The sequence below is a fragment of the Arvicanthis niloticus genome, chromosome 3 (genome assembly GCF_011762505.2).
Source record: "Arvicanthis niloticus isolate mArvNil1 chromosome 3, mArvNil1.pat.X, whole genome shotgun sequence".
Classification (NCBI taxonomy): domain Eukaryota; kingdom Metazoa; phylum Chordata; class Mammalia; order Rodentia; family Muridae; genus Arvicanthis; species Arvicanthis niloticus.
The window spans coordinates 67,981,496-68,003,584 of NC_047660.1; the positions used below are offsets into that span (position 1 = coordinate 67,981,496).

Genomic DNA, 22,089 nt, shown 5'->3' on the forward strand with positions numbered 1-22,089 from the left:
CTGCCCAATATTGACTTTAACAATTAATTTTAAAAGACAAACATGATTACTTTGTAGTGTATGAATCACTTCAAAAGATTAATGTGCTTGAGAATATGTACTTTGCATGTCTTCAATTTTTACTTCTAATTGTTTTCTAGAGGTAGAAGATGAAGAGGATGAAGAAGATGAAGAAGATGAAGAGGAAGAAGAGGAAGATGAGGAAGATGAAGAGGATGAGGAAGATAAAGAGACAGACTCCTTGTATAAGGACTTCGATGGTGACACTGAGCCACCAGGGTTTACTCTGCCTGGTATCACGTCCCAGGAACCTGACATAGGTCCAGGAAGTATGGACCTACTAGAGGTAGCCACCTACCAGGTGCCGGAGACCATTGAATGGGAACAGCAGAATCAAGGTCTGGGTAAGAACCCTTTGAATTCTCTCTCTCTTCTCTTTTGCCTAAGACTTCAGTTTTCTTTCATTGACATCTGTCATACAAAAACACAATCTGCCTATAGTTATGGGTATCTATTTGTATGTAAATTATCAGTTATTTCCTCAAAATTTTTGCATCTGTGGTTTTACATGGCCAACTCCAATCCCCTACTTTCCATTACCAATCTTGTTACTTGATGTTTTGGAAAGATCTCCATTTTTCCTTACCAGAAGGAAGCCATTCAAATGAGAAGGAGAGATTTAAATAAGCAGTGCACAAGGGCTGGAGTCAGGAATTTGAGTGTGTGTATGTGTGTGTGTGTGTGTTTGTGTATACATATATATGTATGTATATGTGTGTATTATGTAAGGGTTTTACAAGTTTATGAAGGTATAAAAATACCATATCAAATTATAAAATAAACAAATATAGTATGAACATTAGTTTGTGAACACACATTATTTTGAAATGCTCCTCACAAAAGGTTTAATATTTATGAAATAAAATACTAAAATATAAATACATTCTGTTACAAAATATGCTACAGAAAAATACAACAATCTATAAATGATGTGATTCTCTACTCAGTGGCATTATCATTATCATAAGATAATATACATAATATCATATACATATAATACCATATTCAGTAATATCATATAATAATATCATATACAGTAAATAGTTGTAATGGTTTAAATATGAAATTCATCCCACTGGCCAATGCATGAACCCTTAATGTCTAGATGGTGGTTTGCTTTGGGGTTGTATGTGGTCCTCACTCTCTTTGTTTTCCCTGTTTCCTTTTTGCCTTGATGTGAGGAGCATAACCATGCCTTCTGCCATGATGTCTTAAATTGTTTCTGTTACATATTCTGTTACAGCAGTAAGAAAAGTATTTGTAGTGTGATAGAGATGAACATTTGAACTTCTGTTTTACTAGAGAGATAAGAGAAAGATTACATTCCTATAGAAGTAAGTAGGCTGTTCAGAAATGGTGGTGTACACCTGTAGTCTCAACCCTCAGAAGGCTGAAGCAAGAAGGTTACAAGTTTGAGACATTCACAGGCATGTAGCTAGCTTGAGATAAGTCTGGGCTCCAAGGCTAGCACTTATATCCTAAAATATAACCCACAAAAAAAGAAATTAACTGACAAGCAGCACTGGGCAGGCATATATTTCTGGGTTGTGGTCAATAAAATGAACTCTCCTCACTCAGAAAATGGATTAGTCATGCAGCAGGAGGGAGGTGCAGGATGGACTGAGTGGCTGTAATCTCGGGTGAGGGGTTAAAGATGCTTCTCACTCTCTTACTATGAAGGACCTTCTACAGGTTGGATCTTGTTAGGAACTGTCTGCAGGTAACCACAGATAATCTGATTAAAATGATAAATGACTATGTTGTGATTAAGGGACAGTGTTCCATGGCAGATACATATTATTTTATTTCTAGCTTCTTTTACTTAGTGATATGATTTTGAGATTCAACTATGTCATGGGCATCAATATTTGATGTTCTAACAGGTTAATGTTCTGCTGTGTGGCTATGCCACACTTTTTATCTAAGTCACCACTTAAGTTGCTCCCAAATTTTGTGTAATAACGTGTGAAATAATAAGGTGTGTAAGGCATAGGGCTTAGGATGAATATCTCTTATGTCTTCCTGTCCTGGTTCCCAATTTCATTACCTAAGCAGAATTAAAATGTTTATAAATTAGTGATAACTACTTGATGATTGGTTAGCTTTTTAAAAAAATAAATTACATTTAGTTTTGTGTGTGTGTGTGTGTGTGTGTGTGTGTGTACATGCATTCCACTAGACCTCATATATTATAGTATATTATAGTTAGAGTACAATTTGTGGGAGTTGATTTTCTCCCTTTACCATGTTGGTTCTGGAGATTAATCTTAGGTCACCAGGCTTGGCACCAAGTGACTTTACCTACTGAACCACCTTTGACAGCTCAATTTGTTAGCTTTTAAGTGATTTTCCTAGTCCAGGTTATTTTTTAAAAATTTACTTTGATTTTTATTTTGGTTATGGGTATGTGTCTAGGAAGTGTTATATGCTGTATACAGCTGCTCATAGAATCCAGCAGAGCTGATTGGATTCTCTGGAGCTGAAGTTACAAACAGTTATAAGCTGTCTAATCTGAGTACTGGTAACCAAGCATGTCCTGTGGAAGAACACCAAGTGTTCTTAACCAGCAAACCATCTCTCTAGCCTTGTACGTTTCTTTTGATTTGTTATGTTATATTAGTATTTATTCTTACTATAATAATTTACTATTTTTCTAAATATCTCTTGTGTTTTATCATAATAGTTTTCCAGTAAGTTAATTTCATCAGACTGTTGCTAGCATTGCAGATTTTGTAGAAACCCAAACTAGGAATGATTATTTAAAGCTGGTCTTTCTTCCACTGGGGAAAGATTGTAATTAAATAGTGTCTGTGTCTAGAATTTTATTAACCCAACTTTTTCTTGAAATGTTTCTTTACAACTTTAAATTAATTGTGGGTTAATATTAATTCATTTGCTGTCCTCAATTCTTTCAGACTGGTTCCTTATTCCTGGTATGTTTTGTGGTGGGTAGAAAAATGGCTTCCCAAAAAAATTTTATACCTAACCTCCAAAAGCTTTAGATATCTTACCCTATGTGGAAAAGGCAAGTATCTTGAAATGGGTATTGGGACATTAGTCTGGATAGTAGTGGTTTTATAGTCATATAGGTAGCATATTGGAGGCATAACTCAGATAGTAGAATGATTTCAGCATGAAGGAAAAGTCCAAGGTTTGATCACAGCAGGGCATAAACTGGGCACGTTGGTGTATGAGTGCAATCCAAGCACTTTGGAAGTAAAGGCTGGAGAACCAGTGGTACAAGGTCATCCTAGGCCACACAGGGAGTTTGAAGCCATCCTGGGATACGTGGCATCCTATGTAAGTAAGAACAATGGCAAAGGAAATCTCCTAACCCTAACCCGATCAACAAGCAGAGAAAACAAACTCAATGTCAGAGTCAAAAAAGGATATATGATGTTGGAGGCAAATGTTAGAGCAATGTGGCCCTGAGTGAAGAAATACAGAAACCCCTAGAAGATGGAGAAGCCAGTAAAATAGATTCACCTGTCACTCATAAAAGAAGTGGAGCTTGCCAGCATTAATTTGAGCCCAGTTAGGCCCATTCTAGACCTTTGACTTCTAAAATTATTAAGTAATACGTTTGCGATGTTTTAAGCCCCTGCTTTTGTGTCAATTTATTAAAACAGCAAAAAGAAACACATACAGGTTTCTGTCACTATTTAAATGAGCTCAACTATTTTGAAAGTATTACGGTATGGTACCTGTAGGCAGCATGCAGATGTTGTAATCTTAAATCTACTTTTTTTTCTCACAATAAATAAGCAAAAGTGTAAATATACAAATATACTCCCCATAGAGTAAGAACAGAAAATATAGACAACTTTCTAGTACAAATCTGTAGATGCACAGGCCCCAATTTTCTTAAATTTTGTCTTCTGCATGGCCCCATGTGTATTGCTTTGAGAGCAAGGAGCTCTGCCTCCAGCAGAAGTCATCTTTCCAGAAAGTGGTTGAGATTAAGTCATGTGACCACCTGGGCAGGGAAGATCCGATTGGTGCAGTGTGTTGAGTGTGTATCAGTCATGTCCATCAGTGATTTATGATGTGCTCTCTGCCTTCATTGCTTGTACATTCTTATCTGGGTCTCTTCTACCCTCTAATGAATTCTGTAACTAGTGTTGTTAAGCTAGTTTTGTTTTAAATACGTATTGAATTCATCAATTTTGGGTGAAAGCTTAAATGTGGTACTAATTTATGTCTTTCTTCACAAAGAGACCATTTTTGGCTACTTTAACATTTGATTGATGTTCTAGAGGAATGAGGTTTGGAAAAACCATCAGTTAGCTCGGTGCTGAATTATTATAGCTGTCTTCATTCTTATTCCAAAAGCCTGCATATCACATTGCAGTGGGCACTTGATTGAGAAAATATAACATTTCTGGAGTTCTTTTCAAAGTCATTATAAATATTCAGTGAATAGTCTAAGGATGAATGCTGGCAGCAGATACAGGAACAGTGCTCATCTGTCTACTTTCTATGGGGCATTCACTGAGCCCCTACTGAATACGTGCTCTGTGTTTTGTAGGCAGTGAAAGACTGATATGTTACCATGTCATAAATTATCCTAGAGCAGAGAGCAGTCTCAGGAATGTGAGGTTAGTGGCTGAGCAATTCCAAAGCAGAGAAGAGAATTATCGCCATGGTTTTGCTTTGCATCTAGTTGACATCTTTCTGTGAGGTGTGACTTTAGAAGGTGAAGTGACATCCACTGGTTTGTGTCACCCTTTCTATAGGGCCTTCTGAAGGACCTAGAAAAATGCAGAATTGCTATGGGTAAGACAACTCATTTAAAAATTCTCATGCATTATACGCCACAGAGAATTATTTATCAGCTTCCTTATCTGGTTGTTTCCAAGATAAAAGAGAGAGGAACACAGACAAATATGTTTGGGAATGATAGCAAAGCAAGATGCACTGCAGTAGTGTGGTGGGAAGGCCTTAGAGACACAGACTGCTTGACTGGGAGGAAGACTCAGCCTTATGACATGGCAACATTCTTTTCTCATCTTCCTCTGTCAGTTTCTTTAAAATAACACACAGCTAAGACAGAATACTTAAATATCATGCAACACACTCTATGGCAGCAAGAAAGAGATGCTTTCTAAAGGACAGTGGAAAGTGTGCTCACTAAGTGAATGTCAGTGCATTGTGATGAAGAACATGGTGAGATATGGTTTAAAACATTCAGGAGGTTGCTGGAATTATTGCAACTAAATGTGTGCATGGAATAAAAAGAAAGAGGGAAAAAACGTTAAAGAAGTATAAAAAACACAAATAGAAATGGCAGATTGGCCAAATCCCCAAGACCAGTGTGCTCACCTACATAGCTATAAAAGATAGTGGGATGCTAAGATTAACTGTCCTAGATGGAATGTACGGACTGTCCTGTCATGGGGGGAGTTTCTGTATATGTACGGGTATGAATAAGATTTGAGCATGCTTCTCTCTACTATGAATAAAGTCTTCAATAGTAAAAACTCATACTGCTTCTAGTGGTATATCAAATATTAATAATTTTGGTTTTAGCTTTTTTTTTACCCCCAAATGAGATCTTGTGAGCTCTGTCAGACTGATCTCAAAGTCTCAACCAAATTCTGTAGACAAGAATAATAAACTTCCACTTCTGATCCCTGCTTCTACCTTCAAAATGCTCGTGTTATAAGCTGCACCACCATATCCAGTCTTTTATAGAGCTAGATATCAAACCTGGGGTGTCATATGTGATTGTCAAGCATTCTGCAAAGGAAGCTGTATTCTCTGCTATTCCCCCAGGACTATCAGTGTTTCCACTTTCAGCATTTTACAAGTCACATTGAGAAAAGACTTAAATTCAATGTTCTAACTTCAATTTCCTTAGAAACTTCATGGTCCCATGAAAGAAATGTGGATGTAGACACCTGGATCTGGGATTGGTCTGGCATCTGCCAATGCTTATATGTTCTTTCTGTCCCAGAGATGATGCCCAAGTAGGTGTCTGGACTAGAGTTTAAAGCCACTCTCTTTTCTTTGAAGACTGTTTTTCCTCGACAGGTCCTAGACTTGAATGCCGACCTTTTGTGTATTAGGTCAAACGCAGAGGTAGGTTCATGTAGAGATGAAGAGCCCACATCTCTCTGCCTCCAGAGCATGAACGTATAATGTACACTGCCTTTGAGTCCAAGGTTCTGTTTCTTCATAGACCTTTCATTTGAACATATGTTACTTGTAGATTAGTAGTACTTGGAGGTCTCTGTCTGCCTATGTCCCAATATTCAGCCAATGCAATTTTAAACACTCCTGTTGTGGGAATTTTCCACTTATTTATTTTTACCTCTTCTTGTTACTATTTTGTGAGGTTCTCTCAGTCCTCTCTTTAAGCAGGAGGTAGGCTATAAATAGGGCAAATACACCAACATGACGGACTCCTGCAGCTTGTCCCCACTGTGCTCCCAGATGTCCAGAAGGCTGAAACTCAGAAAGTCATTAGCTCCAGCAGTTAGCAGTCCTGAGGAGCCTGAAGAAAACAATGGATGGAATTGGATGGACACCAGATTTCCTTTCACTTTATGTTTCATGAGACTCTGACGAGCAGCTCTTGATGCTGTGTTTTATAAGTTACTGTTGTCTTTTCATCTAGAGTGTGTGAAGGTGTCTGGAAAGAGAAAAGAATTGATAGATGAGCTCGGCTTCATGATTCACAGTTGTAACTCCAGCACTGAAGCAGGAGGATTGCTATAAGTTTGAAGAAAATCTGGGCTCTAGAGTGAATTATAGGTAGTGTGGGCTACAGAAAGAGACCATGTTTCAACCTCTATCTCCAAGCTGAGTTTATATCATGCATGGTTTCGTGGGATGTGCTATGACATGTGTGGGTTCTTAGACTGATGTATATAACAACTATCTGAAGAACTCCCTCTCCCAGGATTTATGGCAGAGACAATTGATAGTATCCATTCATTTCAAGAGGAATAAAGAGAATGTGCCATTAGCAAGATACTATTCACCTTGCCGACTTAAAGAATGCCATAAGTACCCTTCTCTTTCTAAATCCTATTTTGAGAAAAATTAGTACAATGTCAATTTTAAGGCTTTAAAAAAGTACTATTACAAATTGCAGTCTGGCTTCACACTGGCTATGTGTCATATGATGTCCTTGAACTCCTGATCCTGCTTTGAGTGATGAAATTACAAGCAGTCAACATCATGAAGTGTTGGGGATCACATTCATGGCTTCATGCATGCTCCATGTTAGGCAAATGCTCTCCCCATTGAGCTACACCCCCACCCTGACATTTCAATTGTTAATCAGTGGAGTTCATAGTATTGCGTTGAGGGTTACTGGGGCAGCTAAGGCTACATGTACTCAAAATTAAGTGTGTACCTGCATGCTTTAACTGTTCTCCTCAGTATTCCCTTCCCAGGAATGAAACATTCCAGTTCAAAGAGAAATCTTTAGTTCAATTATGTTTCAACTTTGATGGCTCACAGTGATTGACTGCACTGTAGCAATAAATTTTATGTGACCCACTCAAAGAATTGTGAAGCTACCTGGGGATGCTTAAGTTGTATTTGTACTTCAAAGGGACGATAATACACACAGTCAAAATACAACACTGGCAAAGTCAAAGGAGAGATTAAATGTTCAAATCAGAACAAGTAACTTGGGGTTCTACAGGTCAAGCATCAGAAAATCTCCTAAAATGTATTGATCTTTTTCTGCACTCCTGATATATGCACAATTTCTATGTCTGAGCCTCTTGCCATGCTTCCTTCAGTTACTCTGTAGAAACCTCTACCATGGTCCAGCCAAAATCAGAATCACTGGGACATGCAGGGAGCATTGCTGAGGAGGAAGCTTTCTCCCACGTTCTCCTTTCTGTGAATGGTATTCTCATTTCATTCTTACAGATGAAAATCTGAACCCAACTCATCTGAATGCCTTTGTGAAGCTCATAGACCCTAACATCTAGCACTGACTACTATTGATAGCTTAAACAGGGAGAAGGCTGACTTTGAGCTAGCTGCCACTCTCAGTCTGAAACTTTTCAGCTTAGTTGGGAGAAGGGATGGGACATTGTCTCTTATAGTTATATTTATGGTGGATGTTTAAAGACATTAGTTTGACTCCTGGGAAAATCATAACTCATCAGACACTGGGGATTCTCTGTCATATTCATAATAGACTCCAAGTTTATGCATCAGACAGTAGTATAAATTCACCTGATTTGGACTGTCTTGGGATTTCTATATAATACTGGTTCAAAGTGGTTTTAACAACTCCAAAGCCTTTAATAATAACTAATAACTTTAATAACTAGTTATGCCATGCAGGCTTAGATTTTTTTCAAAACCTACTTTAATAAGGAATGGTTTTTAAACACTTTGACCTCCCTTCTAGCCTACCACTCACCAGAGGTAGTGAAAGAGAAAGGTTAATAGGGCAAAGGGGGATGTGGATCTGTTTAGAAAGTTCTTTGGAGTGATCCCAATCTTTGTCGGGATATCAGCAATTCAGCTCACACAAATCAGCAGCGGTAGCATGATCTACTCACAAACACCATTCACAAATCAGTAACAGTTCGATCTAGAAGCAACCACAAGACTTTACTAATCAACCAAGTCCACAGAAGAGGCAAGAAGCTGTCGGGATATCAAAGGAAATTCTTCGGTGCATTTCTCTATGTGAAGTCACAACAAGCAATGATCAGAGAAGAAGGCAAGGTGAACCAATGCAACAGAGTCATCCACTGTCTGTTGGGTTATACTATGCTCTTTCCAAACATCACATGTCCTCTCAAGGGTCTACTCCAGCAAAACATCACATACCCCCTTTTTAAGGCAGCTTGTCGAAAACACCACATGTCTGTTCTTAGCAAAACATCCTCTCATAAGACAGATTCCAGATAAACATCATATGACACACTTTGTGTCTCCAAAGAAACCAGAAATTTCCACTTCAATGCCATCAATGTATAAGCCTTGAAGAACACCCTCCAGATGCACCCTCCATTGTCTTGTTGCTTGCTTTTACTTTGGCACATTTTTAAAGATGAGATAGATACACAGAATATAAGTCACAATATGGGCTCTGACAACTGTAGAAAACAATGACTCCCATCTCCCAAATTCATTTTAATAACACAAACTCAGTAATCTGTAGACAAGATAGTTTTAACATAAACTTCCATTGCATGAACCAGTTCAGCAGTAGGGAGTGGAGGGATTCTGACTTAATGAAGGTCAACTTGTGCTAACCTTCATTAAGGGCCCGTATTCCTATGTGTGATGCACATGGATATATATGAACATAGTAGTATAGGCCAGAGGTGATTGTTTGATGCCTTCTTCAATTGTTCTCCACCTTATATTTTGAGACAGCATCTCCTCTGAATCCACTAGTCAGTCTGTGCTGACTGGCCTGTGAGCTCCAGGAACCCACTGGCTCTGCAGCTACAACACTGTGTTTGCAGACGTATGACATCATACTCAGTGTTAATATGGGTGTTGGGGATTGAACTCGGTATTTTTCTTGTGCTCTGGGCACTTAATTGACTGACGTCTGACCCTAGATTCTCCTTCCTCCACAACTTCTTTCATCATTGATTCTTTTTTCTTTACCTTTCTATTTTATTACTTAAGAGTTATTTCTGTAAGTCAGAACACAAAGTAACAGGTTTCACTATAGAATCTTGCCACTATGTATATTTTCCATCTTTTTCATCTTTCCCCCCATCACTTACTATTTATTTTCTGAATATCTTAAAGTTATATTATCCAGAGAATGATCTAACATTTTAGACTTTTTCTGAAACAGGGTGTCATTCAGCCTAGTCTGGTATCAAATCTGCTATATAGCTGAGGATGACCTTGAACTTCTGACACCTCTGAAGGTACTGGAGTTATAGGCATGTGCATCCATGCAAGTATTGCTAGACATTGAAGCCAGAGATTTGTAGACACTAGGAAGTACTTTTATCAGGTTTTTGATCTCCAAACTAAGCATTAACTCCAACCCTTTTTTTTTTTTTTGATTTACGTTTTGTGTCGTGTTCTATTTTGTACTATAGAAATGATCAGACCTTGGAAACAGTGGGCCAGTTACCTTCACTGGTAAAGATTATGGCTCAGATGAAAATCAGATATTTTATTTTTAGAATAATACTTCCTTACAAACTTTCAAATTGTATGGGTGTACTGGCATATGCCTTCAATTCCAGCACTAGGGTGGCAGATATCTGAGTTTAGGACATGCTTGAAATACATTCTGAGTTGCAAGGCCTTCATAGCTTCATAGTGACTCTTTAATAAGGAGAGAGAGAGAGAGAGAGAGAGAGAGAGAGAGAGAGAGAGAGAGAGAGAGAGAGAGACAGAGAGAGAGAGAGAGAGAGAGAGAGAGAGGAGAAATGCAAATATTTATTTAATTAGATAGCCTTATAGAGACAGATGTTGGAAGGCTCTAACTAAAGACCGAATCCAGTTTAGTCTTGCCTACAGTGGTAGACATCATGTATTCTCTGTCCTTGTTGCCACTGATTAAACCAAGGAATAGAGTTGCTTTTTCTGTGTCTCACTTTTAACTCATCTGTTAAATGTTTATGAATCTTGGTTTGAGAATTCTTTCCATTTTTTTCTATCTTTAATATCCTGTAGGAGGCTCTAGATATTTGTTTTTTAATCAAAGCTTATCTAACATAAATTTAGACTCATTTTATTTTGAAAAGTCCTCTGGAAACCAAACCCAAATATCTTAGTGTTGCATCTTCTCCTTGATTTATTATGTTTTATTCCTCCAAGTGAGGTGATGGGATTCAATCCTTCCCAGAACTGGAAGCCCTTGCCTGCCTTTTCATAATGAATCATACTGATTAGAGAACTAAAAGCATCTCCTTTCCTTCTTTAGGAATGTAGTTCTGTGAAATCCAATCATTGATTTTACTTTGTAGAAATGCAAAAGGAGCCTTGGAATAAAGCCAGAAGCCAATCCCCTCATCAGCCACAGTTAATAAAAACATTAATATGGCACATTACACTCCAGGAAAATGCTTCGAACTAATTTCCTTGTAATTAAAATGCACTTATAGGGATCATTTGGGGAATTATTAACATGCAAGAACATATAAGTCGGCTCTTCTGGCAATTAAACAAGAAGAAATAGTAGGAGAACTAAAAAAATGTTCACAAAAGAAGAAATAAAGTCTAAATTGCTTCTTGAAAAAAAAATGACAGTAAGCCAAGGTGATATTGAAGGGCTTCCAGCTGTGTCCAAAAAATCAATCAAGTGGTTGTTCTTATCTTTTAATTCAAGGTTATGCTAATCAAAGTGATTATTTTAAAAAATTGCAGGACCACAATATTAACAATCTGGCATAGATTCAGCAAATGTAACTGGATTTACTTAATCATGTTTAGAAAAAGAATGTATTTTACCTCTCTCTCTCTCTCTCTCTCTCTCTCTCTCTCTCTCTCTCTCTCGGTGTGTGTGTGTGTGTGTGTGTGTGTGTGTGTGTGTGTGTGTGTGTGTACAGGTTCCTATGGGTACTTTGGTGTGAGTGTCTGAGGAGGCCAGGGTCTGATATTGATTGTCTTCCTCAATCACTCAGCACCTTAGGCTGTGTGACAGGGCTTCTCGTTGAACCTAGAGCTCACTGCTGTGGCTAACCAGCCCTGGGGACTTTCTCTACCTCTCAAATGCTGGGTATGTAGGAACATACTGCCCCTGTACTTTATGATGTGGAACTCTTCAATCTTGCCCAGCATGCCCTTCACCCACTAAGCCTATTCCCTAGGCCTGCACTTCATGTTTACAATAGAAATCAGAGCAGTTCAATAATTGCCCCTATATCTCCAATTAGTGCCAGAGAAAGGACTTACAGCAAAGCCTTCCAATCCCCTGAGAGTGAAGTCAAACAGTGAACTTGATCCTTTTCTTTCAATATTTGAAAATTAGTGTCTATGGTGATTGGTTTATCTCAGATCCCTTGTACTTCTCATAGAAAACTTCCTTCACAGAACCTGATACAAGAGCCAGATCTGTGGTCATTCCAAAGCTTCATCCAGTCAACATAAAGACTGTATATAGTCATGTATGGACATGAAGATTTGTACAACTCAGGGAAGGAACTGAAAGTGAAGGCATGCTTACCACTGTGAGCATTTTTACATAATATCTTCCACATCTGTAGGACTGAACCTAATTTTGAATTAAACAGATTTGAATTTTCAAGTTGTTCTTGAATAAAGGTAGCAACAGTTTGAAATAGGATGAGTTTTTATGAGTCAGTGACTGTAAGTATCCATAGCAACTATAGAAACTCATCACTGCAGAATCTTGATGTGCAATTACCTGAAAGCATATGGGATGTTCCCACATGAATCGCTCTATCCCTTTATCACAAGACTGAGAGCTCATTGCACCTCCCTTGGGATTGCCTTTCTTAAATGATTTTTTGATGGCCCATCAATAATTCATATTGCTATAGGGTACATTTTAAAAGAAGATATAATTATGGATATGGCAGTCAAATATTTTTATCTCTAATTCATTAATTCATGAAGGAATTGGGAGTCACAACTGCTTCATTGTAGACATCATAGAACCATGGGTTTGTCTGGAGTGAGGAGCTAGTAATGTGAATGAAGGGTGTTAGGCTGGCTATTTCCAAAGGACAAGGGTCATCCCACTACTAAATTTCTAATTAGAGAATGACCTGTGTTGCTAGCAGCCATCTACCATTGAAAGAGCTGTGAAATGATTCATAAATAATGAACTATTCCAAACTCTGATGTAATTACATGATGCACAAAGGTGTAACACTCCAGTGAAAGATACTTAGTAGTCACATTTCCTTATTCCAAAATTCAAATATTCTCATATTCTCTCTCTCTCTCTCTCTCTCTCTCTCTCTCTCTCTCTCTCTCTCTCTCTCTCTGTTTCTCTCTTTCTCTCTCTCTCCCTCTGTCTTTCTTCAAAGACAAGGTACTATATAGTTTAAACTGTCTTCACACTCCCTATGTACCCAAGGATGACTGAACCTCCAATTCTCAATGGTGAGATGACAGGCATGCACCATCATACTCAATTCATTTTTCATATATGTTAAATAAAACCATGCCCTTAATTCAGCAGCATTTATATTGCTAAAGATCAGCTTGTAGGATAAGTGAGGATGTAGACACATTCTAGGTGTAGCACAACCTTTGGGAAAGGTTGATTGTTGTAACTATAGCTCCAAGGTCTCCATGGCTCATGAACGTATTTCTTACTGACTTCATTGTTCATCCTTACCTTCCACAGTCCCTCACTTATCATCTTACTTCAGCAACTTCATTGGGTCTTCCACATTTAGCCATGAGGTGGGAAAAAAAATTTCTGGAAGGTGGCCTTGAGCCTTGTGATAATGGGAACAGTGACCTGACTCTACTGGATTGCACAGGCACAGGCAGTGGAGTGGTAAGTGTGGCTCACAGGAGGTAAAACTGGCTCAGTTTTCTGGGTCTGAGCTCCGCCCAATTCCTCAAAGAAGCCACTCTAAGAAATGGGAAAAGCAGGAGTGATGAACAGAGCAAGTGGTTTCTGTCCAGGAAAGTCACCTGGATGCTCCTGCTGACGAGTCCTGGGATGAACTTGTTAGCCTTTCAAAAATATTGTTCAAGAAACAAACAAACAAAACTATCAAGGTGTATGGTTCCCAAAGAATAACACCTAAGGTTGTCCACTGGCTGGCCTGAACATGCATGCATACATGTATGTACATGCGCACCCGATACCCCACATTTACCTACACACACTCACATAAATGTATGAAAATTATAGTTTAATTCCAACAATAGGCTAAATATGAAACAAACAAAAAATAGTGAAAGCACACTGTGATAGATTACTTTATGAGACTTGAAATAAAGGATACCTGCTAGTACTGTTTGTACATTGTCAGCCATGTGCATGCAGAGTCTAAGGTGACCACACAAGACCCCTTTCTACCTTTGCTAAGGAAGCTGTGTGCTGTATTTCCCAACACACCACTCCTTTCTGCAGGCTTTGTCCCAACTAAGGAAGAAGCCTGCTGCCATACTGCTAGGGAGCTGCCTGGAAGCTTGGGATTCACTGTTCTGCCATGCAGGTCTTCATCTCCAGGTTTCCTCTGATTACTCTGAAATGTAGAGAACTGTGAAAATGGCAGCATTATAACATATAGGTGACCCATGGGTGGCAGACCCCTCACCTGGGTCCCAGGTCAGTGCCCTGGAGTCCTGGGTTCCAGCCTAGCATGAGGTGGCACTATGATCCTCTCAGTCACTTCATCTAAAGTAACATTTTAATCACAGTGAAAGCCAGGCCCTCTAAATTCATAAACCTACAATTCTACTTGTGATGCTAATGCCTCTCAAATTGGTTCTTGCTAATGTCTCAAGAGACTCAAAGGTGTACTAATTCCAGTGTGACTGTAGATGACTTGAAACTTACAGGATCCCTTAATGTCTACATAGTTCTACCAAACTTTACTTTCTTTGTCCCTATAATAATCGTATTGTAGGGTTGTATAGTAATTAATAGACCTATTTTACTGCCAAGGAACATGGGACTTGGGGTCCTTTACACAACTGGTAAGAAGAGACCCTAGGTCTGGGCTGTAGCAGGTGGTGTTAGAAAAATCTGCGGAGTGACTGGCTCCAAGCCGCTGCCATGTTCCCGCACTCAAGCGGCCCGCCTGGCCAGGAGCGCAGGCCTGTGCCCACAAGATATTGGCGTGGCTGCTGCTTCTGCTGGTCAGCTCCATGGCATCCATGGCTCTAAGCAAGGCCCTTGGGCCAACTCTGACACCCTCATAGTGCTCGGCTCAACCCCAGACAATATCTGCCATCCTCGTGGTACCCAGTAGAATGAAGACTCTTAATGCTTAAACATTATTCAATAGATTTATATATCGGCAAATACTCAATACACAAAATGCCCACACAATTAGAATTGCTAAGCCATTTACTTAACCTTGATAATAATAGCTACCTTAGACTGCTGGAGACAGACAGGCGGACATCTGCCGCCATCTTCTCTCCTCTCTCTTTCTCCTTCTTCCTCTCCTCCCAACTCCTCGCTCAGCCTACTTCTCTATCCAGTGACCGAGCTTCACTGCAAATACAATGGGCAGGAAAAATCCTGCAGCACTGGGTTATCTATGTTTTTCTTCCATTGCTTAGCCCTGATTATCTTGGAACTTGCTATGTAGATAGACCAAGCTGGCTCTGAACTCATATTCACCTGGCTGTAAATCCCATGTTCTGAGATTTACAGATAGATGTTCTCTTCTCTCTCTCTCTCTCTCTCTCTCTCTCTCTCTCTCTCTCTCTCTCTCTCTCCATTAAAATCTTCAGTTACATTTACAAGTGTATTTGCATGCATGCAGGTGTACATTTGGGGTGGGGAACAACTCTCAGAGCCAGTTTTCTCTTTCTACCATGCAAGTTTCAGGGACCAAATTCAGATCACCAGCCTTGGTCTCCAAGTTCTAAGCCTTTACACTCATTCGTTCCCCCCATACACAGTTTTTCTTTCCTTTTCCCTGCCCCCACCAAGGGTGTACTCACTCATGCATTTGCACACATGCACACACCCACACCAAACACACACACACACACATACATGCATGCACACACATACTCACACACATTCACACACATGCACATACTCACACAAATACACACACTGACACGCATACCACACACACATTTACCACACATATACATACACGTACCCCACGCACACATATGTACACACACATACACTGGCAAACATACATACACATGTGCACACACAAACACACATATGTACACACACACATGCATGCACACACACTCATACACATGGACATACACATAATCATACTCACACAACACACACTCATATGCACACACACATTCAGACATACACATATACATACATCTCCACACACACACACTCACACATATACACACACATAAAGTCAATCACACTGGCCTCAGATTCACATGGTTCTGCTCATCCCTGTCTTGGAAGTGCTGGGACTAAAGGTGTCCAACACCACTTCCAGCTTTTTTTTTCACCATTTTAATGTCTTTTTTTCTTCTCCCCAACCTAAGCAGACAGCTCCATTGCACTACAGTCACACCATGGAACTTACATAAGTTCAACATACCACAACCTTGGGAAGAATGACTTCCTGATGAAGTCCTTCCTTCCTTCCTTCCTTCCTTCCTTCCTTCCTTCCTTCCTTCCTTCCTTTTTTCCTTCCTTCCTTTTTTCCTCCCTCCCTCCTTCCCTCCCTCCCTCCCTCCCTTCCTTCCTTCCTTCCTTCCTTCCTTCCTTCCTTCCTTCCTTCCTTCCATATTGATCAAAGAGCTGAGAAAAAGCAGCAGTAGATTGCTTTTTAGGATAATAACTGCTTTAGAAGTCAAAGGCACTGCATGTAAATGTGTTCACACCAGACAGGGTTTGGATTTGTTTATTAACAACCAATACTGTCTCTGGGATCTTTGCACCTTTATTTTTTGTGGTGTCAGGGACCTGAGCCAGAGTCTTGCACGTGCCATGTAAGCTCTGTAGTACAGGGCCAGCTGCTCCATACCAGCCCTGAGCATCTTCTGGCATAGACAGGAGGCACCAGGAAATAATGTGTGTGTGCTACTTCTTTTCTTTCTTTCTTTTTTCTTTTTCTTTTTCTTTTTTTTTTTTTTTTTTGAGACAGGGTTTCTCTGTGTAGCCCTGGCTGTCCTGGAACTCACTCTGTAGACCAGGCTAGCCTTGAACTCAGAAATCCACCTGCCTCTGCCTCCCAAGTGCTGGGATTAAAGGTGTGCACCACCACTGCCTGGCTATGTGTGTGCTACTTCTTAAGATGACAAAGAGATGGCTCATTGTATTTTAGGTTTCAGACTGTTTTTATTTAGGTTAGAGTTGCCAACTTTTATGGGAGAAGTACTCAAAGAAGTGGAAATTTCACAAAGCCAAATACAAATATAAATGTGTTATTAAGACAACAGGAACTGAATGAATGATGTTTTCTTTTGGGAGTCAGCTGTGACAGTTACCTCTTAGCCAGGCTCCCAGGAGGGGTGCTGTACCCAGGAACTGCTCTTCAGGGTCTTGAGACTAATTCTCTGTAGACATGTCAGTGAAATCAACACGGAAGTGTTCTCTCTTTAGAGATAACTTTAAGGATTATTATGCATACGGACATGTGGCATCTGAATGCCCTGGGGTCTTGTCTAGGGCATCATCTGCGATAAGCATTTGAAAAGATGGCACTTCCTCAAATATAACAGTAGGTGGTGCTGCAGTCAACCAAAAGCTGTGGAAATCTATGACCTAAAGGATTTTTTTTTTTATTAGATATTTTATTTATACTTCAGATGGCATCCCCTATCCCCATTCCCCCCCACCCCCCTTAGGGAACCCCTATCCCATGCCCCCTTTCCCTTTTTGCATTTATACATTTTTTTAAAATAATGTTAATCATAGGCTTTGTAAGTTTGGTATTTTTCAATCAGAGGTGTAACCCACTGACCAACCTAGATATGCTTTTTGTTTGACTTTTGCACTGAAATACTTTGAGAGGCTCTCAGTATTTTGGCATGTGGTATGTGTAAGGTACATTCAATGTCGATCAGTCTGACTTACCCTGAGAATTTCATTCATTTCACACTGAGGTGCTTTGATTAATATGCAAGAGGAGTTGAAAAAGCATAGACAAGAGTGGATCTGGCAGACAGGAAGGGACCGGGCATGCATTCAGTCTTGAACATTTTAACCAGGTAATAGCAAAATAAAGGTGGACATAAAACATGAAATTCCTCTTTCATATTACCTGTATCTCGAATGGCTTGCTGACTATATTATAAAATCCAAATTCAATTCATCTGTTCCAAAGACTGAATCTTGAATGAGTAAAACTAAATGTGTAGGTCTCCTCTTAAGGGGACTAGAAATCTGTATTATAAGGAAGTGTGCTCCGTGGATCACAGGCAACGCTTCTTGCCTTCAGTTAGGACCTCGCAGAAGCAAGGATCTTATTATTTTTTATGCTATTACTATTTTGTTTCATCTTTTCAAAAAGTTAACTCAGGACTGCCATTATCTTTTTACTGTATTCAATTCTTTGTTTACTCATTATATAAAAAGTATGGCTTACGGCTAGTATGATCTTTCCAACCATTTTCTTTAGACAAGTAAACCTTTACACATGCCAGGTTACAAAATACAGGTTCAGTATAATGAAATGCTTACTGCACAGTTATGTGTGTCTTTGTGTCTATTTCATTTGTGTGTGTGTGTGGGGGGGTATGTGTATGTATGTGTGTAGCTGAAACTGCTCTTAAACTCAACCAAGTAGCCCAGGCTGGCCTAATCTCTAGATCCTATAGCCATATTCCCTGTGCCTGGGGTCTTTCATGTCTGTGTTTGGAAGTCAGGAGAGTTTAGTGATGCTGTAACATAAGGAAAAAGCATAGTAATATAGTGGGGTGGATGAGCTTACTGCTTTGCTGTGTTCATATGATATGGTCTTGAGCAAACCCTTTAATCACTCAGAACCTTTAATGTTTTCATCTATATAAAGACAAAAAGGTTTTGCCTGATATGAGGTCACCCACCTGCAATGTACTGGCCTATCTTCCCTTTTGACTTTATGTTTCTGCCCTTGACATGACCCTTCCTCCAGTGCTCTAGGCACTATCAACCTTTTCTTCTTCAAACTTATAGGAATACAGAGCCCAAGACCCTGTTTGTGCAGTCTTTTCCACTTCCAGTCTGTTCTCCACATGGTTTCAGATACTGTTTTGAAACACAGTCTCATCTCCTCTGTTAAACAGCAACATCTTCACTGAGCCACTGATGCCAGCTTCTGAGGGACAACTTCCATGAGACAATATAGTCCATTTTATATGAAAGTCTTGTGCTGGCCACCCCAGTTGTTTACAGGGAAAAGTAACATTCCCTTGCATGGCTTTGGAGCTCTGAACTTTGGGGTATCAAATCCCCCCGTGGGACAGCCCCCTTTTGCTACCTCATTGCTGTCTGCTTACTTTGTACTTGGCATTCTGAATCCTCTCAACTGGAGCAGGCAGTGTTTTCCCATGCTTCTATGGCTATCCATAGCTAGGCCTCTCTGGCTGCAATTCTCTCTCTTAATCCCCCCTCCTCTGTTTATGAGATGCCCTCTTGCTGTACAACAGATATAAAGGTCTAATTTGGGGGAACCCTTATGACATAAATGTTCCTTTGTTTCTACCACAGCCCTGTGCTAACTATGTTAAGTTTGTTACTGTCTGTTTTCCTTATAATAAATATTGTAAGCTTAATTTAAAAAATTATTTGATTTTTTCTTTAAATTTATTTTATTTTTTCTTATGTATATGGATGTTTTACCTGAATGTATGTCTGTCCACATAGGACATTGGTTTCCATGGAACTGGAGTGACAGATGTTTGTGAACTGCCATGTGGTTTCTGGGAATCAAACGTGGGGTCTCTGGAAGAGTAACCAGTGCTCTTGACAACTGGGCCATATCCCAAGACCAAAGACTGTGATCTTGAGGGAAGACCATTCATGCCTTTTACATATTGATATTTTCTATGGCCTGCCATAGTATCTGCATATTGTAATAAGTGGTTGTTGTGAGTATGGAACAAATGAACACATATATGCTGCATGCATGCATGGATGAACGTAATTATTACAATGTTTCATACCTCAGTGCAAATGTCAGCAACTGCGGAAAAGAAGAAACGGGTTGCAAATGGCGTGCTTATCTTTTGCCTTCATATCTTTGTGTAGATACTGAACTGATGGACAAGATCATTCTCATGATCTCTTTTGGATCACTTATGACAAGTTTGGACTAGATCCTTCTTATGATTAAAGATAAAGTATACATTTAAAAAATAGCACACTTTCTTGGTGACTGAGAAACAAGGTACAACTTTCTCCTATTTCTCCAGCCAGATCCACTCTGTGTCATTAATAGCAAATCCAAATGACACTTTTCCAAAGGAAACAGTCAGACCTCATTGAGACTTGCAGAACATCTTAGGTTCAGAGTAAGTCAAATATGATTGTGTCTATCCATAACAGTCACAGTGATCCTGCATCATAAAGAGCAAAAGAAAAAAGAAAGAAAGTAAGGAGGGAGGGAGAAAGGGAAGGAGTTAGGGAAGTAAGAAAGAAAGGGAAGAAAGGAGGGAGGGAGGGAGGAAGGAAGGAAGGAAGGAAGGAAGGAAGGAAGGAAGGAAGGAAGGAAAAAACCTTTTTCAGGACTACAACATGCTTCAGGTAGAGACAGTTACTGTTGCCAGTGAGGTGCATGTAAAACTTTATGTAAAGTTTATAGTGGAAACGTAAGTACTCCTTTACTGCAAGGATGTTAGCAACTGAGCTCTTCTGTTGGGAGGGCAAATAAGGAAATTCTACCCCGTCACATCCACGCATGTGAAATCAATGTTTATAATCAGTTAGCAGTCATTTTCTGGGATGTGAACTAAAAGGTTTTATTTTTTAATTTTCAGATTATTATTTAATTACAGAGTAAAGTGCTTACTTATGGCATTGTGCCTACCTGTGGTAACACAACACTGATAATTGAGGCTTGAAAACCTTCATTTTGACAGGGAAAGTTCAGAGGCCAAGAAGAAACCTCATCCTGCCTCAGTTCAGAAGTGTCTGAGTTTTTCCTGTGAGTGTGTGTGTGTGTGTGTGTGTGTGTGTGTGTGTGTGTGTGTGTGTTTGGGTGGGTGTGTGTGGGGTGTGTGCATGCATGTGTGTACCCACAAGTCCTACTGAGCATGTGTAGAAGTCAAAAGACAACTTACAGGGCTTTGTTCTCTGTTCTCTTTTTCTACCGTGTGGGTACAGGGATCCCACTAAGGATTCAGGCTTGGTAGCAGGCATCTTTATTCACCTAGTTATATTGTTGACCGGACTTTGATTTGAATACAAATTATTTTACATTTATATATCTTGAAAATTGCGCATGCACTTGTAATATAAATAACTATAATATTAAAGTTAAATTTTATGATCAGTAACTTATGTAGAATGCATGATTTGAACTTAGAATGTAGCAAGTTGCTTTTCATTTTTCTTATGGAGATATGACCACATTGATCCTCTTCTAAGATTTCTTTATGGTTTAAAAACATTTCCTGAACTCTTTAAAGTCTTTCACTGACTCCTGTCCATACTTTTTGAGACTGATTCTTACATTACCCAGGCTAGACTTGAGCTCACTATGTAGACAAGGCCTTGAACTCCTGGTAGTCTTACCTCAACTTCTCAAGTGCTGAGGTTGTGAGTATTCACTGCCATGCCTAGCTAGAATGTTTTTCTTTCTAATATTACACTTTTTCTTAATTGAGAAAAAAATTGCATTACAATCACATAAATAAAATTCACACCAAATTTATTTATCCACTCACAATTTGAAAGTGTGGAATTTGGTGGCATTTACTATCCATGCTGTTTCACTGCCATCATCTCTAGCTCCAAGGCATTTCATCTCTCCACCACACGTTAATTAGGCAAGGGCTTTCATTCACTACTTTACTCTCCTCAGCTACGGCAACTGCAAATGCTCTCTGCTCTGTGAATTTCCCTCTTCTTGGTTCAGTTTGTTTCCGGTGGTCAATTTGTAGAAGAGAATTGGCTTTCTTGACTGGCATGCAGAGACAGGACTATACCATGTTACAATGTGTTTGTATGTGGGGCGCTGCCTTCATTAGGACTGACTCCTTGTTGTACTGTCCTCTGAGCATAATAGCTGCCTTCACCAGGGTTCAGCTGTGCCTCCTGTCAGAAGACTGGCACAGCTGTGCCCCTTCAGAGTTGACATTTCCTCACTGGAACCTCACTGAATATCCCACCACTCTTGCTGACTGGTTATAGAAGATTGTGCCCTAATTTCAGGTGACCTTGAGGTTTTAGGGGCTAGAGTGATTATGTAGGCTGGGGAAGACTCAGGCAGAGATGGGAGAGTTCTTATCCACACTAGATCCATCCCCACCATGTTCCTCTGCCTCTAATGC

The 22,089-nt window shown here is 39.6% G+C and overlaps 1 protein-coding gene across 5 annotated transcripts in view; it reads left to right on the forward strand.

The window, feature by feature from the left end:
* Positions 1-22,089, forward strand: part of LOC117705458 (armadillo-like helical domain-containing protein 4) — an 89,875-nt gene that overhangs the window by 30,875 nt on the left and 36,911 nt on the right. For all 5 annotated transcript variants that reach the window (XM_076931126.1, XM_076931127.1, XM_034498132.2 and 2 more), the window contains one exon: positions 141-404. In XM_076931126.1, the coding sequence (XP_076787241.1) occupies positions 141-404 (264 nt within the window). The remainder of the gene's footprint in view (positions 1-140; positions 405-22,089) is intronic.